The sequence below is a fragment of the Sciurus vulgaris genome, assembly GCF_902686455.1.
Source record: "Sciurus vulgaris genome assembly, chromosome: 1".
NCBI lineage: Eukaryota > Metazoa > Chordata > Mammalia > Rodentia > Sciuridae > Sciurus > Sciurus vulgaris.
Window position 1 is genome coordinate 112,116,637 of NC_136461.1, and position 22,849 is coordinate 112,139,485.

Sequence of the window (22,849 nt, forward strand, 5' to 3'; positions counted from 1 at the left end):
TACCAGTTTTCTTCATTTCTTCAATATCTTTCATGTAATCACATTATCTGCAGAAACCTTCAAATACCATCTTTCCTGGTTCTGTCACAGCAAACTTATAGAAAGCTGCAAACCCCAGGAGATAATGAAGACTCCAATAATATGACATCTCAGAGGCGTGGCCTTCTTGGTTTCATCAAAGTACTGAAAACTGTGGTAGTGATTATCCTCAGTAACAATGTCCTTGGCTGATGGAGATGGCTTCCTGTACATATTTTATACAGTTGAGATCATGTTGCATGCTAGAGCTCTAACGATGATGAGGCTGCTGGCCTTAGGGTTAGGGTTAGCAGTCTAACCCTAAACCTAACCCTAACCCTAATGCAAAAACAATTTTGGAGTCTGCTTTTAGATTTGATTTTTTTTACTTTATTAAAATATTACACAATATAAAGACTTTTCCTTTTTAAAAATAGATATCACCATATAAAATTAGCAATTTTCTCCTTTGTTCCTATATTATGTAGTTCTCAACAAAGAAAAAACTTCTTAGAATTTACTCCAAAATCTGGAAATCAAACCTGCTCTAAATGTTCTACATGAACAATTCCAATTTAAGGTAAATATGTGAAAACTATGAACTCTAATGAGGTTTTTGGATTATCTGTGTTTTCATTATCTAGCTGCTCTTAAGAAAATTAGAAGGTGTGCTAATCCCAGCAGCTTGGGAGGCTGAGGCAGAAGGATAGCAAGCTCAAAGTCAGCCTCAGCAATTTATTAAGACCCTGTCTCAAAATAAAACATAAAAAGGACTGGGGATATGGCTCAGTGGTTGAGCGCCCCTGGGTTCATTCCTGGTCCCCAAAAAAGGAGAAAATTTTACATATGGAAAAAAGCTCATCTAACTAAACAAAAACAAACACATAGGGACAGAAAGATGAGAAGATTTACCTGGGCAGAGAAGCCTGGGCGGGTGCTAGGGGTCCAAGTTGGGGCTGCTCCCTGGGTAGGGTTGGAGTGGCGGGAAATCTGGGCTAACATTTGCCCTGCAGAAGATGATGGCTGGACAATGGTTACAGGAGGGGCCAGACCACTATTCCTAAGAGTGAACAAACAATGAAGTAAAGTATTAAAAGGATGGGTTTATCAGATAAGGTAGGAAGCAAAGGAAAATCTAGTGCTATTTCTAGATACCCTTGACTTCCTTGGAGGTGAGGAGAACTCAATAACAGAATTTGGAGAAAACAAGGAAGACTGACAGCTGTGACATACTGACCAGAACACAAAGAGATGGAACCTAGAACATGGCAATAAGACAGGTGCAAAGAAACAGGAGGAAGAAAAGCAGCTTCTTTGCCTCACCCTAGGCCCTAAAAGCTCCATTGCTTTGTCTGAAATAACCAGAGAAAGCAAGGAAAGAATAAAACTTGGATTCATCAAATGAATCCCTCAGGGCCCTGTAAAGCAGCACACACATATGGGGCTCACCTGAAATTCTCTGCCGGCCGGGGGGTAGGAGGGAATGAGTTGCCCTGGGAGAATAGCTGTTGGGTAGCAGGGACAGTGCTGGAAGAGATGCCTTTACTCTGATCTGTGGACCAAAAGGTGGGGGGAGGGCCAGTCAAGGGGCTGTAGTATATAGTTCAGCAAGTTCCTACTTACTTATGAAGTATTATGATTACATGGAAATATGTTGGAAGATTACAGATCAGGCAGTTGCAGGTCCATCAGTAAGTGATCAAAATGAGACTTTAAAAAGAGGACTAAGGAAGAAACATACCTGCACTGATGTTGGAATATATTTCTGAGTATCTTGGATCTCTATCCTGGGTAAATAAACCATCTGACTTCTCAAGAGGCTTGCTGTGTTCTGGCCCTGTAGTTGTCACAGGCTGCACAGAAACCTATGGAGTAAAATGATAAAATGATAAAATAATCATTAAAGGTTTAACGTGACAATTCAACTATCCTAAAATTCAAATAAGATACACATACAGTCCAACTGGCAGTGGGGGACTTGTTTTTAAGGAAATGTTCACTGTCCTCCTTAAGAAAGAAGAGACACTTACCTGGGAATGATTGTAGCTGGCTAGACCATCTCTTCCTGGTACCACATCCAATTCTGTTTGCTGTTGCTGCTGCCTATATGTTCAAGTCAGTTAGTGGAGAAATGGGAAAAAGATTTTTAAAAAGAACCTGGTGTTGACAGGTAATGGCCCATGCCTGTAAGCTGGGCAGCTTGGGAGGCTGAAGCAGGAGGACTGCAAGTTCAAAGCTAGCCTCAACAACTTAGGCCCTAAGCAACTTATGACCCTGTCTCAAAATAAAATATAAAAAGGACTGGGGATGTGGCTAGTGGTAAAGTGCCCTGGGTTCAATTTCCGATACCAAAAAAAAAAAAAAAAAAAAGACAGTCTGGTCTCAGGCTTAGGAGGTCGAGGCAAGAGGATCTCTGAGTTTGAGGCCAGTCTCAGCAACTTAGCAAGGCCCTAAGCAATTTAGTGAGACTGTTTCAAAACAAAAAATAAAAAGGGCTGGGGATGTGACTTAGTAGTTAAGCACTCCTGGGTTTAGTCCCCATTACCAAAAAAAGAAGAGAACCTGGTAAAAAGGACTTAAAAAAAAAAAAAAAAATGCTGGGCACAGTTGCATATACCTGTAATTCCAGTGGCTTGGGAGGCTGAGGCAGAGGATGGCAAGTTCAAAGCCAGCCTCAGCAACAGTGAGGAGCTAAGTAACTCAGCGAGATCCTGTCTCTAAATAAAATGCAAAAAAGGGTTTGGGGATGTGGCTCAGTGATTGAGTGCCCCTGATAACTACCCCACTGCAAAATAAAAGCCATTTAACAAAAAAAAAAGTGGGATTGCAGATGGCTAATACACCTAGCCTAGTGACTGCTCAATACTTCATTATTTTACTCTTTCTTACCTGGGTGCCAGTTGCCCTGGGCCCATTTCTAGGGTTAAATTAGTTGTGGGACCTAGTTGTGATCTCTGGATTGTGTTGGAGAGTGTAGGCCGTGGTTCCTGGCTAGAATTCCTGTGAAAATAAAGTAGACAAGAGCAAAAAAAAAAAAAAAAAAAAAAAGATATCTGATTCTGTTGTATCTCTAGGTGGGGCAATCACTAATAGATCTCCTTTAAAGTTTAATCTCATAGGTAACTTATGACCTCCCAGCTTCAGCAAAAAATTCACACTATGGACAAATGATCGAAATAAAAAATAGTCCTAAGGCACAAGGGTTTAATTCATCCTGTTTAGTTTCTAACTCCCCCGAGATATTCAATATTTGGTTGTTGTAGGTGTGTACATAGTTGGTTGTTGTAGGTGTGTACATATCTATATACTGTGTTTTAAAACTCAGGTAAAAAACTGAAAGTACCTGTACTGAAATATTACCAAAGATTATGTAGAAAGCAAGAAATATTTTTTCATTCTCTCTATATTTTTCAATAACCTCCAAATTTTCCATAAATAATATTTACCAGAAAGAAAAAAAAAACTGGAATATTTGTTTTTAAAAAAATGTATTAAAAACTAAAATTAATCATGGTCAGGAAAATTGTATGTAAAAGAGGGAACACAATTATTTCCTAAAACTCAAGTTCTTAAAAGGACTTAAAATTTTCAATATTTGGGGCTGTGGGTATAGCTCAGTGGTAGAATGCTTGCCTAGCATGTGCAAAACCCTGTGTTTGATCCTCAGTATTGCAACAACAACAAAAAAGTTCAGAAAAAAAATTTCAAAATTCAAACAAAATAGAAACACAAAATAATGGCTGTTTTGTAATACAAAGATGCAAGAAGAAAAAACTAATGATCATGACCATACATATGCTTGATTCTTAAATTTATAAAATTTTATAACTCAATACACTGTTTTACTAAGTTAATTAACAAGAATTAAACTTTACAAGTTCTACAAAATGAATTGGACAATACTATTATTATAGCCAGGGATAATGTACACTTGGAAATATAAATAACCCAATGTCTATCAACTGACGAACAGATAAAACTTGTTAAATCCATACAATGGAGCATTATTTGACAATAAAAATACTGATACATGCTTACAACATAAAAGACCCTTGAAAACATTACACCAAATGAAAGAGTTCAATCTCAAAGGAACCACATATTCTGTGATTCTACCCATATGAAATGTCTAGAACAGGTAAATTTATAGAGATAGCAAATTAGAGGGTGCATAGGGCTTTAGAGGGAAGGGGGAGAATGGAGAATGACTGTTAGTTGGTACAGGACTTCTTTTAGTGCGGACGAAAATGTTCTAAAATTAAGATTGTTGTAATAGTTGTAAAACTGTAATATAAAAAAAACACTTATATACTTTAAATGGGCGAGCAATGATACTTGAAATGTATTTCAATAAACTGTTTTTAAAAAACTGAGAAAGAAATCCCAAAGAGAGGAATAGAAATTTATGTAAGAGTGGAATATAACTATGCCCTGAGGCAAACCATGGTCCATAGACCAAATCAGTCCATTGCCAATTTTTGTAAATAAAGGTTTATTAGAACACAGTCATGTTCTTTCATCATTTCTCTATGACTACATTCACACAAGAGCAGAGTTGAGTAGGTGCAATAAAAACTGTATGGTCCACAAAGCCTAAAATAATTACTATCTGGTCCTTCAAGAAAGTATATGCCCAATATGCTCATGATCAAAATCATGGCAGACTAAAGCAATAACCTAATGTATGAAAAAAAATCCTTTCTAGAAAGGGTTGATAAAATTGAAATATAAACCTTTTCATCTGAAGATACAAGTTTCTGAACTATTGCTTATTAAAATTTTATTCTACCTTATTATTTGATCAAATACATCAAATCCTGTAAGAAGGTAGAAAAATCTGGAACTTCAAACTAATGGTGTTTACTACTGGAAACAAGAAAGAAAAGGAGATGTCTTAATAAGACTAAGTAGACTGGGCCATGAGAAACCCCAACATTAGAAAAGGACTAAAGGGTACATACTTCACATTGGTGTTGGTACAGATGATGTATTCAATTTCATCGGAGTAAGGGTTCTGGAAAGTAAAGGAGCTGGTTCTCATCCAGAGCCACTCTCGGTTCTTAGATCGAAACCGGAACATGACAGACAGCACCTGGCCTTTTAACTTCACTACCTGAAAAGGTTTTCATGCCATCAGAAGAACTCAGAGATAATTGTTTTCAGAAAATTAAAAAATTTTCCCATTTCTATAGTCCTAAGATTCTTTTGTTGCTGTCCTACAAACACTAATCTTTTTCAATGTTAAAATAATACAAAGGATTGAAAACGAAGTTACTAAATAAGGAGTTTATCACATTTTCTCCCAGATTCCCAAGCTATCTAACCACACTAGTCTAAGTCAATCAACAATAATATAATAATATCGACAATAATATAATTAGAATTATTTCCAGGAGAGAAATACTATTTCCCCAGTTTCCTTGAAAGTTCATGAAAGATAAGATGAACTAATTTATAAATCTACAACAGAAATATAAGTTTAATGACACTGAATGTAGCTTGTATACTGTTCGGCAAGCCCAGTTTTAACTCCCAAATCTGAGAATTTATTTTCATAGTATCTATAAAGGTTTCTATATTTAAAACCAAGTTGGCTTTAGTCTTGTTCTGTTTGTGTTTTAAAAGTTAAGCCCCACCCCACCAAAAAAGAATTCAGTTATTTTAGATTATTTTAATTTCTAGTCTCATGGAATAGAAAATAATCTTTTGATTCTCCTTCCCTAACAATATAAAAGCCAGTAATATTAGCAAGTTAACGTTTTGGAATTATTATGTGTCAGGCACTGGGCTATCCCTTATTTGCATTTTCTTGTTTAAAATATTCCCAAAGACCCTCGGAATTTAATTAAGTACTATTATTGCGCATAATGTATTTATAAGGACACTACTAAAATTTTAAAAATTAATGGTCTAATATAAAGTGAGAATCAATACCTAAAACCAAGTCTAAATTCAAGTATTTTCAGAAACTTAAGTCTATAAATTATAATTAAGAATCACAACTCAGTAAACCCTCAATTACCTATAAAAGAACTCTGTCAAATAAATTTTCTACTACAATCTACAGATTAGTGAAACTTAAAATATTTTAAATAGTTTGAAGACAGTTTCTTGTATACAGCTAATTGGACACAAAACAGTAAAGAACCAAAACCAAATAGAAATACCTTTGACATTATGTAAAATTTCAAAGTATTATCTCTTTCTATTTCTTAAAATAATAGGTTAAGGACTGGGGTTGTAGCTTAGAGGTAGGGTGCTTGCCTACTATGTGCAAGACCCTGGGTTTGATCCCCAGTACTCAAAAAAAAAAAAAAGTATACACACACACAGGTTAGTGCAAAGAACATAAAACTATAGTGCCTATTATAGTGTTCAACTAATTAGTGGACAATAAGCATGAAGTAATGTGATAAATAGATTAAAAAATGTGTGTGTGTGTGTGTGTGTGTGTGTGTGTATTCAGACCCAAACCAGAAAAAAGTTACCTGTTGAAAGCTATCTCTTAGAAGCTGTTGATCTTCAGGATGACAGAATTCTACAATATTCTTTCCTAAGAGTTCCTGGAAGGGAGAAAGAAGAGTAAGATACACACTTTTATAGTCACCTAACTTTCCTGGTCCATCAGCTGAGGACTTGGATTTTATTCTTCTGTCTTTATCTTAAGATGATATATAAGTATGAAGGATATAAAAGTAAAAATTCCTTTGAGAAAAGACCCTGGATGCACCCTGCTTACACAGGGAGCCTAGGAAGTTGTTTCACCTTGCTCAGCCAATCAAGCACTCAGAGGCTACCCCAGAAGGCTTGGCAACTGTTTGAGATGGCTGCAGACCTTGGCATCAACCAAGTGGTGCTGGTTCTGCAAGATTCTAGAATTAGGGGGTCAGGGAGACTTCCACTATGGTTTCAAAGGAAGGCCTGTGAAGTCAGGAAAAGTAAAGCAAACTCAGAGTCCCTGCAGCCAGCCCCTGATAGGGTGATTTGAGAAAACGTAAAAAGGAAAAAGGAAGCTGCAATGGAGAAGCCCGAGATTAAGAGACGCCAGTGTTATGGGATATCTGCTGAGGAAAACTGCAGAAATTGAGCAGAAACAAGCCAAGGGAGAGGCCAGGTAGGTTACAACCACCAAGCCATAGGGGAAAGAACTACACAAGCCCTCTGAACAGAATGTCATGATGCTATGTGCCCCAGATACTGGACATGGAACTACCAAACTAATTTGCCCATCTGGATTTTGATCTTGTTTTGGTCCATCCCTTCTTTCTATGCCCCTATTTTCTTCCATGTGGAATGAAAATGTTTACTCTGTGCTATTATGTAATATATATATATATATAAAAAACTTGCTTTTGATTTTTATAGGGACTCACACTGAGAGTTTGCCTTCAGTCTCAAGAGACTCTGGACTTGGACTTTTGGGTAATGCTGGAACTATTAAGACTGTGGGTACTCTTGAAAATGGACTAAATGTCTTTTGCATTGTGAGATGGGCATGCGCTTTAGAGGTGAAATGATTAGATTATGAGTTGTGGATTAGTGGATTAATTAGTGGATTCACCCACTGATATGGATTAACTCTGGGTGGTAAATGTAGGAAGGTAGGGTATGACTGGAAGAGGTAGGTGACGGGGGAGTGCTTTGGGGTTTATATTTTGTCCTGGTGAGCTGAGTTTTTTCTCTGATTAGTATTGCTAAGTGTTAAGCGCTACTTTCCTCCACCATGTCCTCCTGCCATGATATTCTGAGTCATCTCAGGCCTACAGCAATGGAATGTAGAGCAGTGGTCAGTAATGACCATGGACCAAACCTCTGAAACTGTGAGTTCAAATAACTTTTACTCTTCTAAAACACACACACAAACCTAAATAAAATGAAATAAAAAAACATGTAAATTGGTTCCTATAGGAAGCATAATAAATAGGGAGCAAAATAATAGGGGAATTAGGGAGGAACTAAACTCTCCAAGGGAAGGCCCTCAAGCTTAGGATGAAATACAAATAGGACATAAATTTAGTAATCTACCAATGGTTTTAGGAAATAAATATGTAATTTCTGTACAAACAGGGAAATTACTGTTTTTACATAGTATTTCATTGAAATTTTATTAAAATCTTTTATTTAAAAAAATAAGGATGAAGGAAAAATTTTAAAAGATGGAACCTGCTAAGCATCTGGCTTCTAGCACATTTCTCCTTTTCATTTAACAGCAGTAATTACAGATTTCAGGTACAGTTCACATTTATAATTCACCTATTCTAAATGTATAGTTTGATTCCTAATAAATTTATAAAGTAGTACAATCATTACCACATCCAGTTTTAGAACATGTTCATTGCATCAAAATATTCTCTTCTGCTAGCTGTAAGACACCCCTTAGCCAACCACTGACCTGCTTTCCAACTCTTTAGTTTTGCCTTTTCTAAAAATTTCATATAAATAGAATTACATAATATGCAGTTTTGGGTTTGGCTTTTTTCACTTAGCATATTTTTGAAGTTCACCAACATTGTTGCATCACCATTTCACATGTCTATCAACAACTTATGAGAGTTTTAGCTTCTCTATATTCTCAATAACACTTTTTGATTATAGCCATTCTAGTGTATATGATAGTACTTCATTGTGGTTTTAATTTGCACTTTACTAATGATTTTTTATTTGTTCTTTTTAGATATGCATGGCAGTAGAGTGTTTGTTGACATGTTACACATACTCAGTATAACTTATTCTAAATGGGATCCCATTCTTGCAGTTGTACTTGATGTGGAGTTTCACTGGTCGTGTATTCATATATGAACATAGGAAAGTTATATCCAGTTTGTTCTACTGTCTTTCCTATTCCCATCTCCTCTCCCTTCCACTTCATTCCCCTTTGTCTAATGACTAATGATTTTGAGCATCTTTTCATGTGCCATTCATATTTCTTCTTTATTGAAATATCAAATCTTGTGCCCTTTCACTAGTTGTTTATCCTAAGGAGTTGTTCATATATTCTAAATACAAATTGTTTTTCAGATATATGACTTGCAAATATTTTCTCCCAGTCTGTGCCTGGTCTTATCACCTTCTTCATGCCTTCCTTGTAAGAGGGTGAATTTTAATTTTGATTAAACTCAATTTATCAATATTTTTCTTTATTGAATCATGCTTTTAAGTATTATATGAAAAAAAAATTTTTGCTTAATTCAAGGCCACATATATTATCTCCTAGAAGTTTATTCTTAACTTTAGCTCTTACACATTTAGGTCTTTGGGTTGATTTTTGTGGATAGTATAAGGTAATAAGGTCTAAGTTATTTTTGGTTTTTATTCATTTATTCATTTACTTTTTTTTTTGGTACATCATATGGACATCTTTTCACTTTTGTTAGAAAGACCTCTTTCCCCCACTGAATTATCTTGGCACATTTTTTGAAAATTGGTTGAATATAAAAATAAACTTTATTCTGGTGTACATATCTATTGATCTATATATATCTTTCCCTTCACTAACACCACATTGTTTTGATAACATTAGCTTTAAGTTCTGAATCAGGTAGTGCAAACCTCTAATTTTGTTCTTCATTTTCAAGATCTCTTTTTTATTAACCATTTCACATATAATCAATCATAGCCAAAAAAAACTCCCTGATATCAACAGCTTTGAAAATGTATGTAAGTCAATTCAGGGATAGTTAACTGGTTTGTTTAATGAGTAAATTATAATAACTGGTACTAAATTTGTATAATTTATGGACTATTTATTTCTTTGGATAATTACATGAATTATCTAAACAAAGGTAGACATACTAGTATAGCTAATTAAAATTAGTACTTCTGAATTGTATCTGTATTAATATCAACAACAAAAGATAAATAACATTTGTACTTAATGCTCCCACCTGGTTTCACAAATCATTATTTCTCTAGATACTGATAGGTTTGTTAAGAACCTGAGGGTAAATTTAGCTACTGATAGAATAGGATCATCTCTTTTTCTGAACTGGAATTGACATGTTTTGGCTATCTCTGGAATACGATAACTGTATAAAGCTTAACAATGGCAAGGGAAAACACAGGCCTAAGCATCAGTGTAGTAACAGCTTCAGCTCCTCACCTGTGGCTGGTAGCCAACAGTAGCCACACAACGATGATCTACAAAAGTGAATATCCCCTCAATGTTGTGTCGGGAGATGAACTCAGTTGGTTGGCAAACATTACTCATGTCTGCACAGTTGGGAGAACTAGTTACCTAAGAGTAAAAAGATAAAATTGAGGTAAAATGATACCATTCGTTGCAGACAGATTCCTAATCTCCTCATGGGTATTGCATAGACATGAGACTCAGTTTTACAAACTTCCAAACTTTTACCTCTCATCAAGAAAGGAAAAAAATGGCAGAGAGAGCATAAAATCTAGCTCTACTCCAATATATGTATTATATACCAAGTTAGTAAAGTAAGTAAAAAATGAATTCAACATAAAACCCACTTTATTTTAGCAATTAGGTTGTGCTCATTATTCAGATAGGAAAATTAGGATCTAAGAAACATTCTATCCTTGTGAGAAGAATCAAAACAATTCTATTTCTCTATTGTTAGTCATGTAATAATAAAATGAAAAGGATCTTTCCTCTTTTGTTCAGGGGCAAAGGAAATTAATTGTGCATAGAAAATTCAGCATTGTAAAGCTTAAAATAAAAAAGATAAGGGGAGCAGGTTGTGGTGGTATGTGCCTATAGTCTCTGTACTTAGGAGGCTTAAGATAGAATATTATTTGAGCCCAGGAATTTGAGATCAACCTGGACAACACAGCAAGATCCCATCTCAACAACAGTAAAAGAAAGATAAAAGGGCTTGGGGGAATGTGGCTCAGTGACAGAATGCTCACCTAACATACACGAAACCCTGAGTTCAAACACCAGCACACACACCCCTGCCAAACACACACCAAGTACAAAAACAGATAAGCGGAAAAGATTTCCCTCCATCATACTCTTCAACTTTTGCTAAATCCAACAGTAACAATGTTTATTAGGAATGCCAAGCTTCTTCAAATTTTTGGAATTTTATGGAATTGTTCATTTGGCTCGGTGGTAGAGTAAAAGAAAATTAACATGAACAAATACTGAAGGAGATTTCTTCTAACTGAAAAGGAACATAAATGTGGAAAATTCATACTTGCCTGCAATCTGCCAATGGCCACTAGGCAAAACTTGCTTCCTTGGCCAGCTTCTGGGTCATCATCTGGGAGGGAAACACCTTCAGAAGGTGAAATAAAAAGGATTTAGAGATCTCAAACTCAAATGCTTCAAAATTCAGATAAGGAATGATTAAAAATATATTAAGATATGAAGATCTATGAATAAAGCAATAGAGAGCTGCACAATTACAGAGAATTTACCATAAATGCCAATCATTGTTTCAAGTGTATATATGTACGTGTACATATACTAATTAATATATTTATCCATACTAATTATACTTAACTGGAAAGTATAAGTCTCACCCAAAGTAATAAAAAAAAATACATATTAAGGCAATCATTCTGTGATTATATCATTGGCAGAGAACAGATGTCTTGCCTAATCTGTGACTTTTAAAGTAAATGAACAATGAAAATTGAGTATAACAAACACCAATAATTATTTATGTCCCTTGGAAAAGAGAAAAGCCAGTGTTTTACCTGGAAAGGGAAGAAGAGTACAATTCCCCCCATTCTTTGCAAGGTTATCTTCTATTTATCCAACAAGTTAGTATTTCCTTAATAGTTACATGGAAGTATGAAATATCACCACATAACTTAAATGTATGATTTATACAGTATGTAGACTAAAAAGTACAAACATTATTACCTGTATTACTTAAAATTAACTTTAATTATATGAAGTAGCATTTATTTGGTGCCTACCATATGTCACACTCTGAGTTGAATGCTTTCCTTATATTAAATCTAATCTTCACAATAAACCTATGTAGCATATGTCATCTCCAAATTATAGATGAGAAGACTAATATAAGTGTCAAGCAATTTACCCTAAGTTATACTGCTAATAAATAGCAATGCTAGAAATCAAATCCAGGTTTTTCCAAATTGAAGTTTAATTTCTTCCCAAAATATACCACCCTGCCTCTCTCTCTTGTCTCATAGTTTCCGTTTACCCATCTGGCAGGGAAGGAATGAAGATAATATGATTTGGAAAGTTAATTTGAAAACCCGATCCCTGTACCCCAACCACCTTGGTCATATTTCATTTGACCTTAAATTCAAATAAATCTACTTTACTCACAGTCTGATTTAAAGGCTTTGCAGAGACTATCTAAGTTATTACATTTTCCCTCTGTTCCTCAAGGTCTTGCTCCTATTTTACAAAGTTTTCCCAATTAACTGCATAAAATGCCAATGTTTCTTTGCAACAATTACTTAGAACATAAGTTTCTCCAGTATACAGTCTTATGAATTTGCACATTTAAAAACTACATTCTTGAACCAGAGGGACTAGTGCATGCCTGTAATCCCAGCAACTTGGGAGGCACAGGCGAGCCTCAGTAAATTAGTTAAGTCCCTCGGCAACTTTGTCAGACCCTATCTCAAAAAAAAAAAACAAAAAACAAAATACCAGACTACATTCTAGGTGGGTCACACCTGTAGTCCCAGCTACTCAAGAGGTTGAGGCAGGAGGATCACTTGAGCCCAGGAGTTCAAGGCCAGCCTGAGCAACACAGGGAGACCCTGTTTCAAAAAAAATGAAACACATACACAAAAACCAACTACATTCTGTAACATAGTCAATAATGAGTCATTTTCAAATTTGAGTAATTCATCTCCCCAACTGGAATATAAACCAGAATGGGAAATAGTCTGTTCCATCTGTCCTATTATCTTTCAACTTATAACAAAATACATTGCATATACCAGATACTTAATATATGTTAATAACTTTTTTGAACTCTTGGAGGAACAGTGCACCAAGGGAGAAATCACTAGCCAACTTTCTTACCTGCTGGAGGCCAGGCCTTGATATAGCCTGTGCAGTGGACCACAACAAAATGAGGCTCCCCATCCTTCACAGAGCCAAGTCCATTCCTAGAACAGTTAGAGAAGTCAGGAGGAAAACCTTACAAAGTAAACCTTAAATAGCAATGCCTTTAAATTAGACTCTTGGGTGTTCAGAAAACAAGATAATAAGTGCTTGGACCTTGTCACCAAAAAGTGATCACCATAATTTTAAGCCTTGCCAAAGCAGAACAATTAAAAGGTACTGTAGCAAGAGGAAAATAGGTAAAGAAGAAGGCAGCTTCCTATTTTAGGATGAGCAAGTGAAGCTTTAAACGTTCAGGAAATTACTGCCAGCAAAAAAGTAACTGGGAGATGAGGGAGAAGGGTAAGGGCTACTGAAGAAAGGACTATGTTAAGTTGGGTGAAAAAGTAAAGCTCTATCATCCCTTTGGTCTTCGCTGCTTAGGACCTCACCTGCATCTGTTTCTCACAAAGCTCAATCTATTCATGGAGACTGAGTCCACAGAGCTACTGCCACACCTGTTTCAATGAACAGAAGATTAAAAGCAGTCAGGCTGCATGATTGATTAACTTTCCATAGTAACAGCAGGATAACAGGCTCTAGATACAACCAAATACAGAAAACAGGTAAGAATGCTCTTAACAAGAAGGATGGATAAAGATAAATCAGGTTTGGTATCTCTAAAGCTTATAACTATCTGAGCATTTAAAGTAAAAAATGTGTCATGTTCTTCAAATATGAAGATTCTCTATATCAAAGCAGTGAACCTTTCCTACAAAGAACCAGATTGTATCTGGGCACAGTGATGCATGTTTGTAATCCCAACAACTCTGGAGGCTGAGGCAGGAGGATCACAAGTTCAAAGCCAGCCTTACCAACTTAGTGAGGCACTTTGCACCTCAGCAAGACCCTATCTCAAAATAAACAATAAAAAAAGGTCTGGGCTGGGGTTGTAGCTGAATAGAAAAGTGCTTGCCTAGCATGTGTGAGGCACTGGGTTCAGTTCTTAGCACCACATAAAAATAAAATGAAGGTACTGTGTCCATCCACAACCAAAAAAAAAAAAAATTTTTTTTTTTAAAGGTGGGGTGCTTGGGATGTGGCTCAGCGGTTAAGCATCCCTGGGTTCAATCTCCGGTACCAAAAAAAAAAGAATCAGATAAATAGTAAATATTTCCAGGTTTGTGGGACATACATCTGTTACAACTAATTACATGAAAGCCACCAAAGACAATATGTAAACAAATGGGCATGCTATGTTCTCATAAAATTTTATTTACAAAAAAAGGGCTGTGGTTTGCTGACTCCTGCTCTTCATTAATCACAACCTAATCTATTTACTACATTTCATTATTATTTACCTTATTCCTGCCTATGTGTTTGCATTAGCCATGTTCATCATGTTGGGAAACTCCCTCCAATCCTACTTTCCCTCTCATTTCTATAAAATAAAAACAATAAAACTTACGTAGTTTAATATGTTCCATGCTCTATTCTAAATACCTTTACATATATTAATTCATATAATCTTCATAACAACTTTATGAGGTCAGAATTAATATTACCTCTAATATTAAATGACAAAATTGAAGCACAAAAATGGTAATTTCTCTGAGGTTTCAAAAGATAGGGTCAAAGCTAAAATTCAAATCCATAGAATACTTTGGATTAGAACAAAATCTAGTAGTTCAAATCTAGAGGTTACTTTAAACCATTAAATTATATAATATTCAATTTTATACTTTCCCTGGGAAATCTTATTTAATATCCTACCCATCATTTCTACTAAGCATCCTCTCAGTACAATTGTAGTTCATTTCCATTATAAAACCTGAACTTTGTGTCTTGAAGAGATGCCTTTTGGGGCTGCAGAAATAGCTCAGTTGTAGAGTACCTAGCACTAAAGAGGCCCTATGTTTGATCCCCAACATCAAAAAACAAAAAACAGAAACAAAACCAGAACAGTCTGAGTATATGAATGTTGTGATATAATGGAAAAAAATATAGGTTTTGGAGTCAGGCTGCCATGGATTAAACAAAATTCTGACCTAGGGAATGTAGCTCTGTGGCATTTGCCCAAAAATACTCGAGGCCCGTGTTTCAATCCCTAGTATAACCAAAACAAAAACAAAAACAAAATCCTGTTAGCAGACCTAAATATTCTTGGGAAGTTAATTTCTTTGAATCCATTTTTTAAACAGCAAAATGGTAACCATGAACCTTAACCTATAGGGTGACTGTAGGGATGATACAAGATGACAGACATAAAGCACCGATCATAGTGTCTGGCATAGAAGGGGTTCAGATAATTCAGATAATGTTAGTTCCCTTACCAAATACTTTATTCTATGTTGTAATTCACTTAGGTCTTGAAGAGTTAAATTTAATACACCTGAAGCTTGGATTTAAAATATCAACATCCCTGACAGAAAAAATTAAAAAAAAAAAAAAAAAAAAAAAAAGCCTGAGCTCTAGAGCTCTTGAGGCTATGCCAAATTGTGATCCTCATCCCAACACTCACCTCATTCGGCAAATGAATGATCTCCTTGAACCCATACACATTCTCATAGAAGACTGTTGACCTTCCTTTTTCACTGTTCCAGTCTTTAGATCCAGGATACGCCCTGAAGAAAAATATGAAAAACAATCTGGAGTGCATTATTTTGAGTGGAAAAGGGGAGAAGAGACACTAGAAGCAAGTGAAAATTCTATTCATGCCCTCCAACCTCCTTGCTTATAACAGAATAGACCAAGCAGAAGATGGATTTTTTTCTAGTCTAAATTATTTCAATTCTCATCTATAAACCTAAATACAAGTTCAAAGGCAGTACTGAAAATAACTTTGTGCAAGAGAAGGCAGGAGTGGAAAGTAGTGATACAAAGCAAGAGGCAAGGCTACACTCTCATGCCTGATTATACACACATACAAAGTAAATGTCATTGGTTTAAAAGTATGTAATTTAATATTCTTCATAAACATACATCTGTCTCAAAACAAAATTCTCTCCTTTACCTATAAAAACCAAGGGCAATGTTTAGGGAAAAGGAAGAAATTTAAAAATTTAAAAAAAAAAAAAAGAAAGAAAGAAAGAAAGTAAAAAGAAATTCATAAAAACCTAAAAGAGGGGGCTGGGATATAGCTCAGTTGGTAGAGTGCTTGCCTTGCAATACACAGACCCGCGCACATGCGCGCACACACACGCACACACAAACAAAAAAAATAAAAAATAAAAACAAAACAAAAAAACCAAAAATCTTAAAAGAGGGGAAAACTAAAGAACAACACTAATATGATTACTTAGTTATTGTTTTAGATTTTAACCACCAGTTTTAATCTACTTTTAAATTTTTCCTGCAGTTGCTCAGGAACAAATGTGACTTTTTTCTTCTAGCCAAACTTGGGCAAAAGGACTGAATAGAATTAAAGTGGGGGGATGGATGTGGGGGAAGGGAACAGCACGGATACAAACAACAACAACAAAATACTACTTTATACAATGACCAATACCAACTCCCCTATAAAATAAAAATCTGTTAGCACAGAACTATCACAAAGTCAAGCACAAGTGGGTAGAAAAAAAATACCATATCACACAAATGATATAGAGGCAAAGATGACTCTTTTAGTGTGGGGGATATTTTAAGTTTAGATTTTACTGTTTTATTTACAATAACATTAAGGTAAAAATAAACTTTTATATGTGCATAATCACTAAAGAAACATTTCCTAAGAATGAAGCACAAAGTAGATAATCTGCATGTGGATAAAAAGCACTGATTACATTCATTAGAGGAGAAAATACTAGAAGCTTTGCCAAATCCAACAAATAAATTTAAGACCTTAAGTACCTGTTAAGCCTCAGAAAAATAAAGAATTCCCACTTACTTCCCATCCATGTAACTCTCACCTGTCAGGGCATTCTCTGATGTGGAAAGCTGCTCCCGAAGTTTATCCACATCATCTGGATGCACCTGATCATAAAGTGTGCTGCCAAACCATTCAGACTGTGGCTGGTTCAAAACAGGAGTCACTGAATCAGAGACATATACCACCCGGCCTGTCTCACAAGAGACAATGAACAGAAAGCCATCTGCTGCCTCCAAGATCAAATGTTTCAGTTCCTAGCCAAGGAAAAGAAATATTAATACTTTAATATTCAAAATAAAGCTAATATTGAACTCTGAAAAACAAAATATTCCTATAGAGAGGAAGAAGTAATATACTTCACACCATATATATACTTCTACAAGCAACTGCTGGCTCATACCTGATCCACAGCCACAGGTTTCCTTCCACCCTAAATGAAATTACCTTCATTGACAACAAAGATTTTTCAAAAAGCTATTTCTTCAATTATTGCTACTACTTTTCTATGTTGCTATCCACCTCTTCCTTCTTATCTCAGGACTTAAGAGGGGAATAAAAAGGTTTACTACCAACAATAACTGACTTCTTAATCCATGCCCTCTGGTCTCTTTTTAGAATCTTCTCAGCAAACATACCCACTTTCTCTTCCCCTTCAAGTCTATTAACACAATGTTTCCTCAATTCTATATGAATCTTCCCTCAAGCTGGTCAAAATGTTCACTGCCAAACATACATGTACTAGGAATAATGCTACACTCAACGACTCTATTCACTTTCAATTATTTCTCAATCCCACTGCAATAATCATTCTAAACTACTATATTAATTTTTTGAAGGAGTTTACTAATGACCTCCTAATTGCCAATTCAAGTCCCCTTTCTGGGTCTTTGTCATTTTCAATCTCTCAACAGAATCTGATGGTGTCTGTTCTAACCTATAAATTTTATTTTTCCCTGGCTGCTTCTGAGATTACATCCAATTTTTGTTTCTTAGTCTGCTTAAGACCCTGTCCTTTGTTCAAGTCTTCCCCCAACCCTTTGGTACCAGGGATTGAACCTAGGGACACTTAACCACTGAGCCACATTCCCAGCCCTTTAATGTTTTATTTTGAGACAGGGGCTTGCTAAGTTGCTTAGGGCCTCACTAAGTTGCTGAGGCTGACTTTGAACTTGGAAACCTCCTGCATTAGCCTCCCTAACCCCTGGGATTACAGGTGAGTACCACCATGCCTGGCTCAAGTCTTAAATGTAGACATTTCCAAGGTTTTATTCTCTACTCATATCATTGTTTCTTCTTAGGAAATCATATCCACTCCTCCCCACCATGAAATGATACTCAAAGTCTACATCCCCAGATAACCCCTGACCTTTTTATTTATTTATTTATTTTTTTGCGGTACTGGGGATCGAACTCAGGGCCTTGTGCTTGCAAGGCAAGCCCTCTACCAGCTGAGCTACCTACCCAGTCCCCCCCCCCTTTTTTTTTTTACTTGAGCTCTCAGTAAATGTAATTTCCAAGTATCTGTTAAACATTTCCAAGTAGATGTAACAGCAACTCAATGTCAAAATTTCAAAATCACAATTATATCTGTGTCCAAAATATAATCCTCTGTACTCGTCTAGCATTCCTTTTCTTAATAGTATCCTCCCAGGCTAGAAACCTCAGAGTCTACTCTCCCTCACATTCCAGTTTTATCAATTATACTTTCTAATACTATATCGCTGTCCTAATCATCTTATGCCAAGACTAATGTCATGGTTTCATTGCTTTCATTCTCTCCAATCCATCCTTAAAATGCTATAGATACATTAGTGCATTTTTTATGGCTCCTCACTGCCTAACAATTGAATTCTAAATTCCTTAACATAACAACTAAATATTCCATCATCATGTCCAAACCTACCAAAAGCTAAACAACTTGACTTTCTTTTAATAACTCACTTTCACACCTTTAAATTTTTGTTCAAGTTATTCCCAAAATCTATACTACTACTACCCTTCTCTTCATTTTCTTCATCTCTTTTGCACAATCCTTATTACTAGACCTTTATTATAGAACATGTTTTGTGTTTAAGATTTATTTGCATGTCTTATTTCCACTGGTGACTATCTCCTTTACCATTCTTTTTATTTCTCACAGCACAAAGCACTTAGCTTGCCCACAAAAGATGCATAACTATAGTTTGCTGAATCAATATTTGCAAATTACCAGTATTTGTGTACTGACAGAGCTAATTACTTATTTTAATGAACATAGTATAAAATGAGCTTATATGTGCTTTCAAACTGGCCACCCTGTTTGCAGAATTCTTAAATCCTTTCTCCCAAACAACATTCCTTCATTCTTTCCAATTCTTTGGTTAAAATGGTGGCATTACGGGTAAATTTGTTCTTATTTGTACTTTCTGTATTTTCTAAAATGATCATCTATTATTTTTAATAATCAAAATAGAACATGTCTTCCTTAACCATCCCACCCTCATTCAAGTCTGGCCATTCTTACCACTTCATCCATCCCTCCAGTATAAATTTATCTAGTCACAAACAAATTATTAAGGAAAAAAAGACCATTTCTTCTCTGTATGTATCTTCCTATCATAGTTCACTTGTGTGTGTTTGCTGCTACGCACATATTTATATTCTGATTTAGTTCATAAAAGGCAGGAAGTGTTTCTACCTAATTTTTCTCATACTGCATCAAACGTAAGAGAGCACATCCCTGAGCAGCAATGACTGCCTAGCCAGTGACCCACACCTATAACCCCAGCAGCTTGGGAGGCTGAGACAGGAGGATCACAAGTTCAAAGTCAGCTTCAGCAACTTAGAAAGGCACTAAGCAACTTAGTAAGACCCGATCTCAAAATACAAAATAAAAAAGGGCTGGGGATGTTGCTCAGTGGTTAAGCACACTTGGGTTCAATCCCTGGTACCAAAACAAAACAAACAAACAAAAAATTATTAAACTCTATTACTAAAACTGAAAACTGCTTCAGGAATGAGAAATAAATTTCTTTCTCCTCTACAACCCTAAAAACAACTGGTTCCATGGACATGGTAATTCCACTGTTTCTTTAACTTACAGGTTGTATTTATGATTTGAGTTCTGAAATGCCCTATAAAGTTGGGTGTGGTGGTTCATGCCTATAATCCTCGCAGTTCAGGAGGCTGAGGCAGGAGTATCACAAGTTTAAAGCTAGCCTCAGCAACTTGGCAAGGTCCTTAGCAACTCAGGGAGACCCTGTCTCTAAATATTGGCTTAGAGGCTAAGCACCTCGGGTTCAATCCCCAGTATCTAAAAGAAAATAAAATACCTACAAAACTTGCTAGATAGTTTTCACAACTTTTCTCTGCTTTTCATTACCCTGATGCTTACTAATGCTATAGCCAAGGACTGAAACTCTTTTTCCCATGGTCTGAATTTTTCCTGAGGAGCTAAATTCTTGTCCAAATGAATCAAAACTTTCGACAGGTTCAAACAGATTCCAGACTCTCTTACAGTTCTAAGTCCCAGAGACCTGATCAGTGAGGAAAGATGGCTTGTAGGAGCCATCAGTGGATGTGTTGCCAGTTCCCCTCAAGGACTTCATGTGAGAAACTGCCATGCGTAAGATGGTTAGCTTGTCTGGTTTTCGAGCCAGGGCACTACAGGTGGGTACCATGTCTGACAGTTCAGTGATGTAAGCTGTCATCTTGTTCCGGCGTCGCCGTTCAATTTCACTATGATTTTCCCTGCATGAAGAAAGAAAGGAGAAGCCCCATCCAGGTGGTCACATCTGGTCATTTGGTAGCAGGGAAAGTAATATGGATACCAAGTGAGCTGCTGAAGAATGTCTTATTTTAGTTTAATGATGCTCAGAAGTTAAAATAAGTTTTGCCAACCTCATGCAGAGCAAGCATGGTACAGAAATTACAGAGAACAAGCAGATACCAAACTCCTCCCTCTATCTCTTGGGAACATCACATCCTATGTATATTACCACTCCCTTGGAATGAAAATGTTTTAAGAAATGATAGTATTTATAAATGTTAATTTCATTTACTTAAGTTCCCAAATGACAGTTTGGTTGATTACATATTTCCTAATTTAACTTTTTAAGGGCAGGAAAAAAATGACCAATTTTTGCCAATTCAAGTATATTTGCTCAATAGCTGACATAAGAAATAACAACACATATCATGAGTCTATAAAATATTACCTTGCTATGTGCTTCTCTCTTAAAACATTAAAAGACAAAATTGGGAGATTTGAAGTTTTATTTGTCCCACTTATGCACAAAAGTCCTATCTTCTTTATCAGAGTGTGGTGCCAGTGCACTAAACTTAAGACACTGGCAAATACCATGTGAGTTCCCATCTTGGACAAAGTGAGTTGGGAAGGGAGATGCTTAAAGGCCTGAAGACAATTTGGATCTCATCATGGTAAGTAAACCATATGCCTAAAAAATGATTCTTAAAATTGGGACAGGATGATTTCACTGTCAAGAGGAATAATTCAGTAGTTTTCAAATAGGGATTCTGAAAATGTCCAGGAGGTTCCTCAGTGTCCTCAATGAAGTTATCTCAAGCAGAGAACCAAATTACATACTACATTCCTGCTTCTACTTGAGAAGTTTTGTTTAATCACCTTTACATTCTTTTATTACTACTTAAGGATTCTATTTGAACAGAAGTTACTTTTCAAAAAAAGAAAAACCTACTAATCTAACAAAAATTTCTTTTTTGTGAGGTGAGTAAACTGAGATCAAGTGACTTTCCCCAGGGCAACCCTCATTCCCAATGCAGTGCTTTCCTCGCCACATCATGCTGAATCAGTTTTCTAGAGGGTGAAAGTATTAGTAGGAAGCATGGTTTGAAATGGTAGCAAAATAAGTCTGTGGCACAGCTTATAGAGGTAAATGACAGAAGGGGAAAATAGGAAAAATAGGTGTTTGTAACAATGACCTATTTCCTACTAAGGCATCCCAAATCAAAGAGACCAGAACAGAAAAGTTTGGGAATATATCTTCTGCATTTTATCTATGTTATAGATGACAGTCTCAAAAGAGAACTAGAGTTTTTTTTTTTCCAAATGGCAAAAATATCTCACCATATAGGTTTGCATATTTGTTTGTTTGTTTGTTTGGGGGGAGGTACCAGGGACTGGACCCGAGGGCACACAACAGCCAAGCCACATCCCCAGTTCATTTTTTAAATGTTTTTCTTTTGAGAAAGGGTCGTGCTAAATTGCTCAGGGCCTTGCAAAGTTGCTGAGGCTGGCTTTGAACTTGAGATCCTCATGCCTCAGTCTCCCGCCATGCTGGGATTACAGGCGTGTTGCACCACACCCAGCTAGGTCCACTTCTACTTACTTTGCCTGAGACACATAAAATATGATTCTCAATTTTCCCTGTATGGGAAAGATTTCTGTCAGTAAGTCCAGAAACCTGATTATTTAAATAGGCACGAGGGAGTTAAAACTTTTTGGGGAAATCACAAGTAAGAATTTGATCACCAAAGCAACACCAATATGTGACACGGTGATCTAGGGTATGAATCTACATAAGTAAAACAAGTGAGTTTTCTAGAGAGATGTAGAATAAATGTTGAGACCTATACTGGGGGACGGCTAACGACAAATACAGGTATACTTATGGTTTTCTGATTTTAAAAATAGTATATCCTGCTAAAGAACCAACTAGCACAGCTGCATTATTTCTAAATCCTTTTGATTCTGTGAAATTTTGTGCTGAGATAAAGAGGAAAATAGAAGACTTAGAACTAATAACAATTAAATTCCTAGGTAAAATTCCCTCAACTCACCCACTTTCTGATGGGGGAAGCCAAAGTTCCTGTTACACTCAAACTTCTAAAAAATCTTGTCCTCTCTTGCCACAGATAAGGAAAAATACAAAGAGAAAGGGGAAGAAAAGAGAGTAAGAAAAAGGATAGGAAAGCAGCATTATCTGCTTCATCATGCTAAA

At 36.0% G+C, this 22,849-nt stretch overlaps 1 protein-coding gene across 6 annotated transcripts in view; it reads right to left on the reverse strand.

Annotated features, from left to right (window-relative positions):
• The window catches only part of ARNT (aryl hydrocarbon receptor nuclear translocator), a 72,107-nt gene that overhangs the window by 3,250 nt on the left and 46,008 nt on the right, over window positions 1–22,849 (reverse strand). For 5 of the 6 annotated variants that reach the window (XM_079107265.1, XM_079107263.1, XM_079107264.1 and 2 more), the window contains 14 exons: window positions 20,405–20,618; window positions 16,930–17,143; window positions 15,543–15,645; window positions 13,474–13,539; window positions 13,001–13,086; window positions 11,185–11,261; window positions 10,118–10,252; window positions 6,507–6,581; window positions 4,980–5,131; window positions 2,908–3,018; window positions 2,049–2,121; window positions 1,760–1,883; window positions 1,468–1,570; window positions 931–1,078 (listed from right to left, as the gene is read on the reverse strand). In XM_079107265.1, the coding sequence (XP_078963391.1) occupies window positions 931–1,078; window positions 1,468–1,570; window positions 1,760–1,883; window positions 2,049–2,121; window positions 2,908–3,018; window positions 4,980–5,131; window positions 6,507–6,581; window positions 10,118–10,252; window positions 11,185–11,261; window positions 13,001–13,086; window positions 13,474–13,539; window positions 15,543–15,645; window positions 16,930–17,143; window positions 20,405–20,618 (1,681 nt within the window). Of the gene's footprint in view, window positions 1–930; window positions 1,079–1,467; window positions 1,571–1,759; window positions 1,884–2,048; window positions 2,122–2,907; window positions 3,019–4,979; window positions 5,132–6,506; window positions 6,582–10,117; window positions 10,253–11,184; window positions 11,262–13,000; window positions 13,087–13,473; window positions 13,540–15,542; window positions 15,646–16,929; window positions 17,144–20,404; window positions 20,619–22,688; window positions 22,728–22,849 lie in introns of those variants that run through there. The other variant, XM_079107267.1, reaches the window with a different exon arrangement.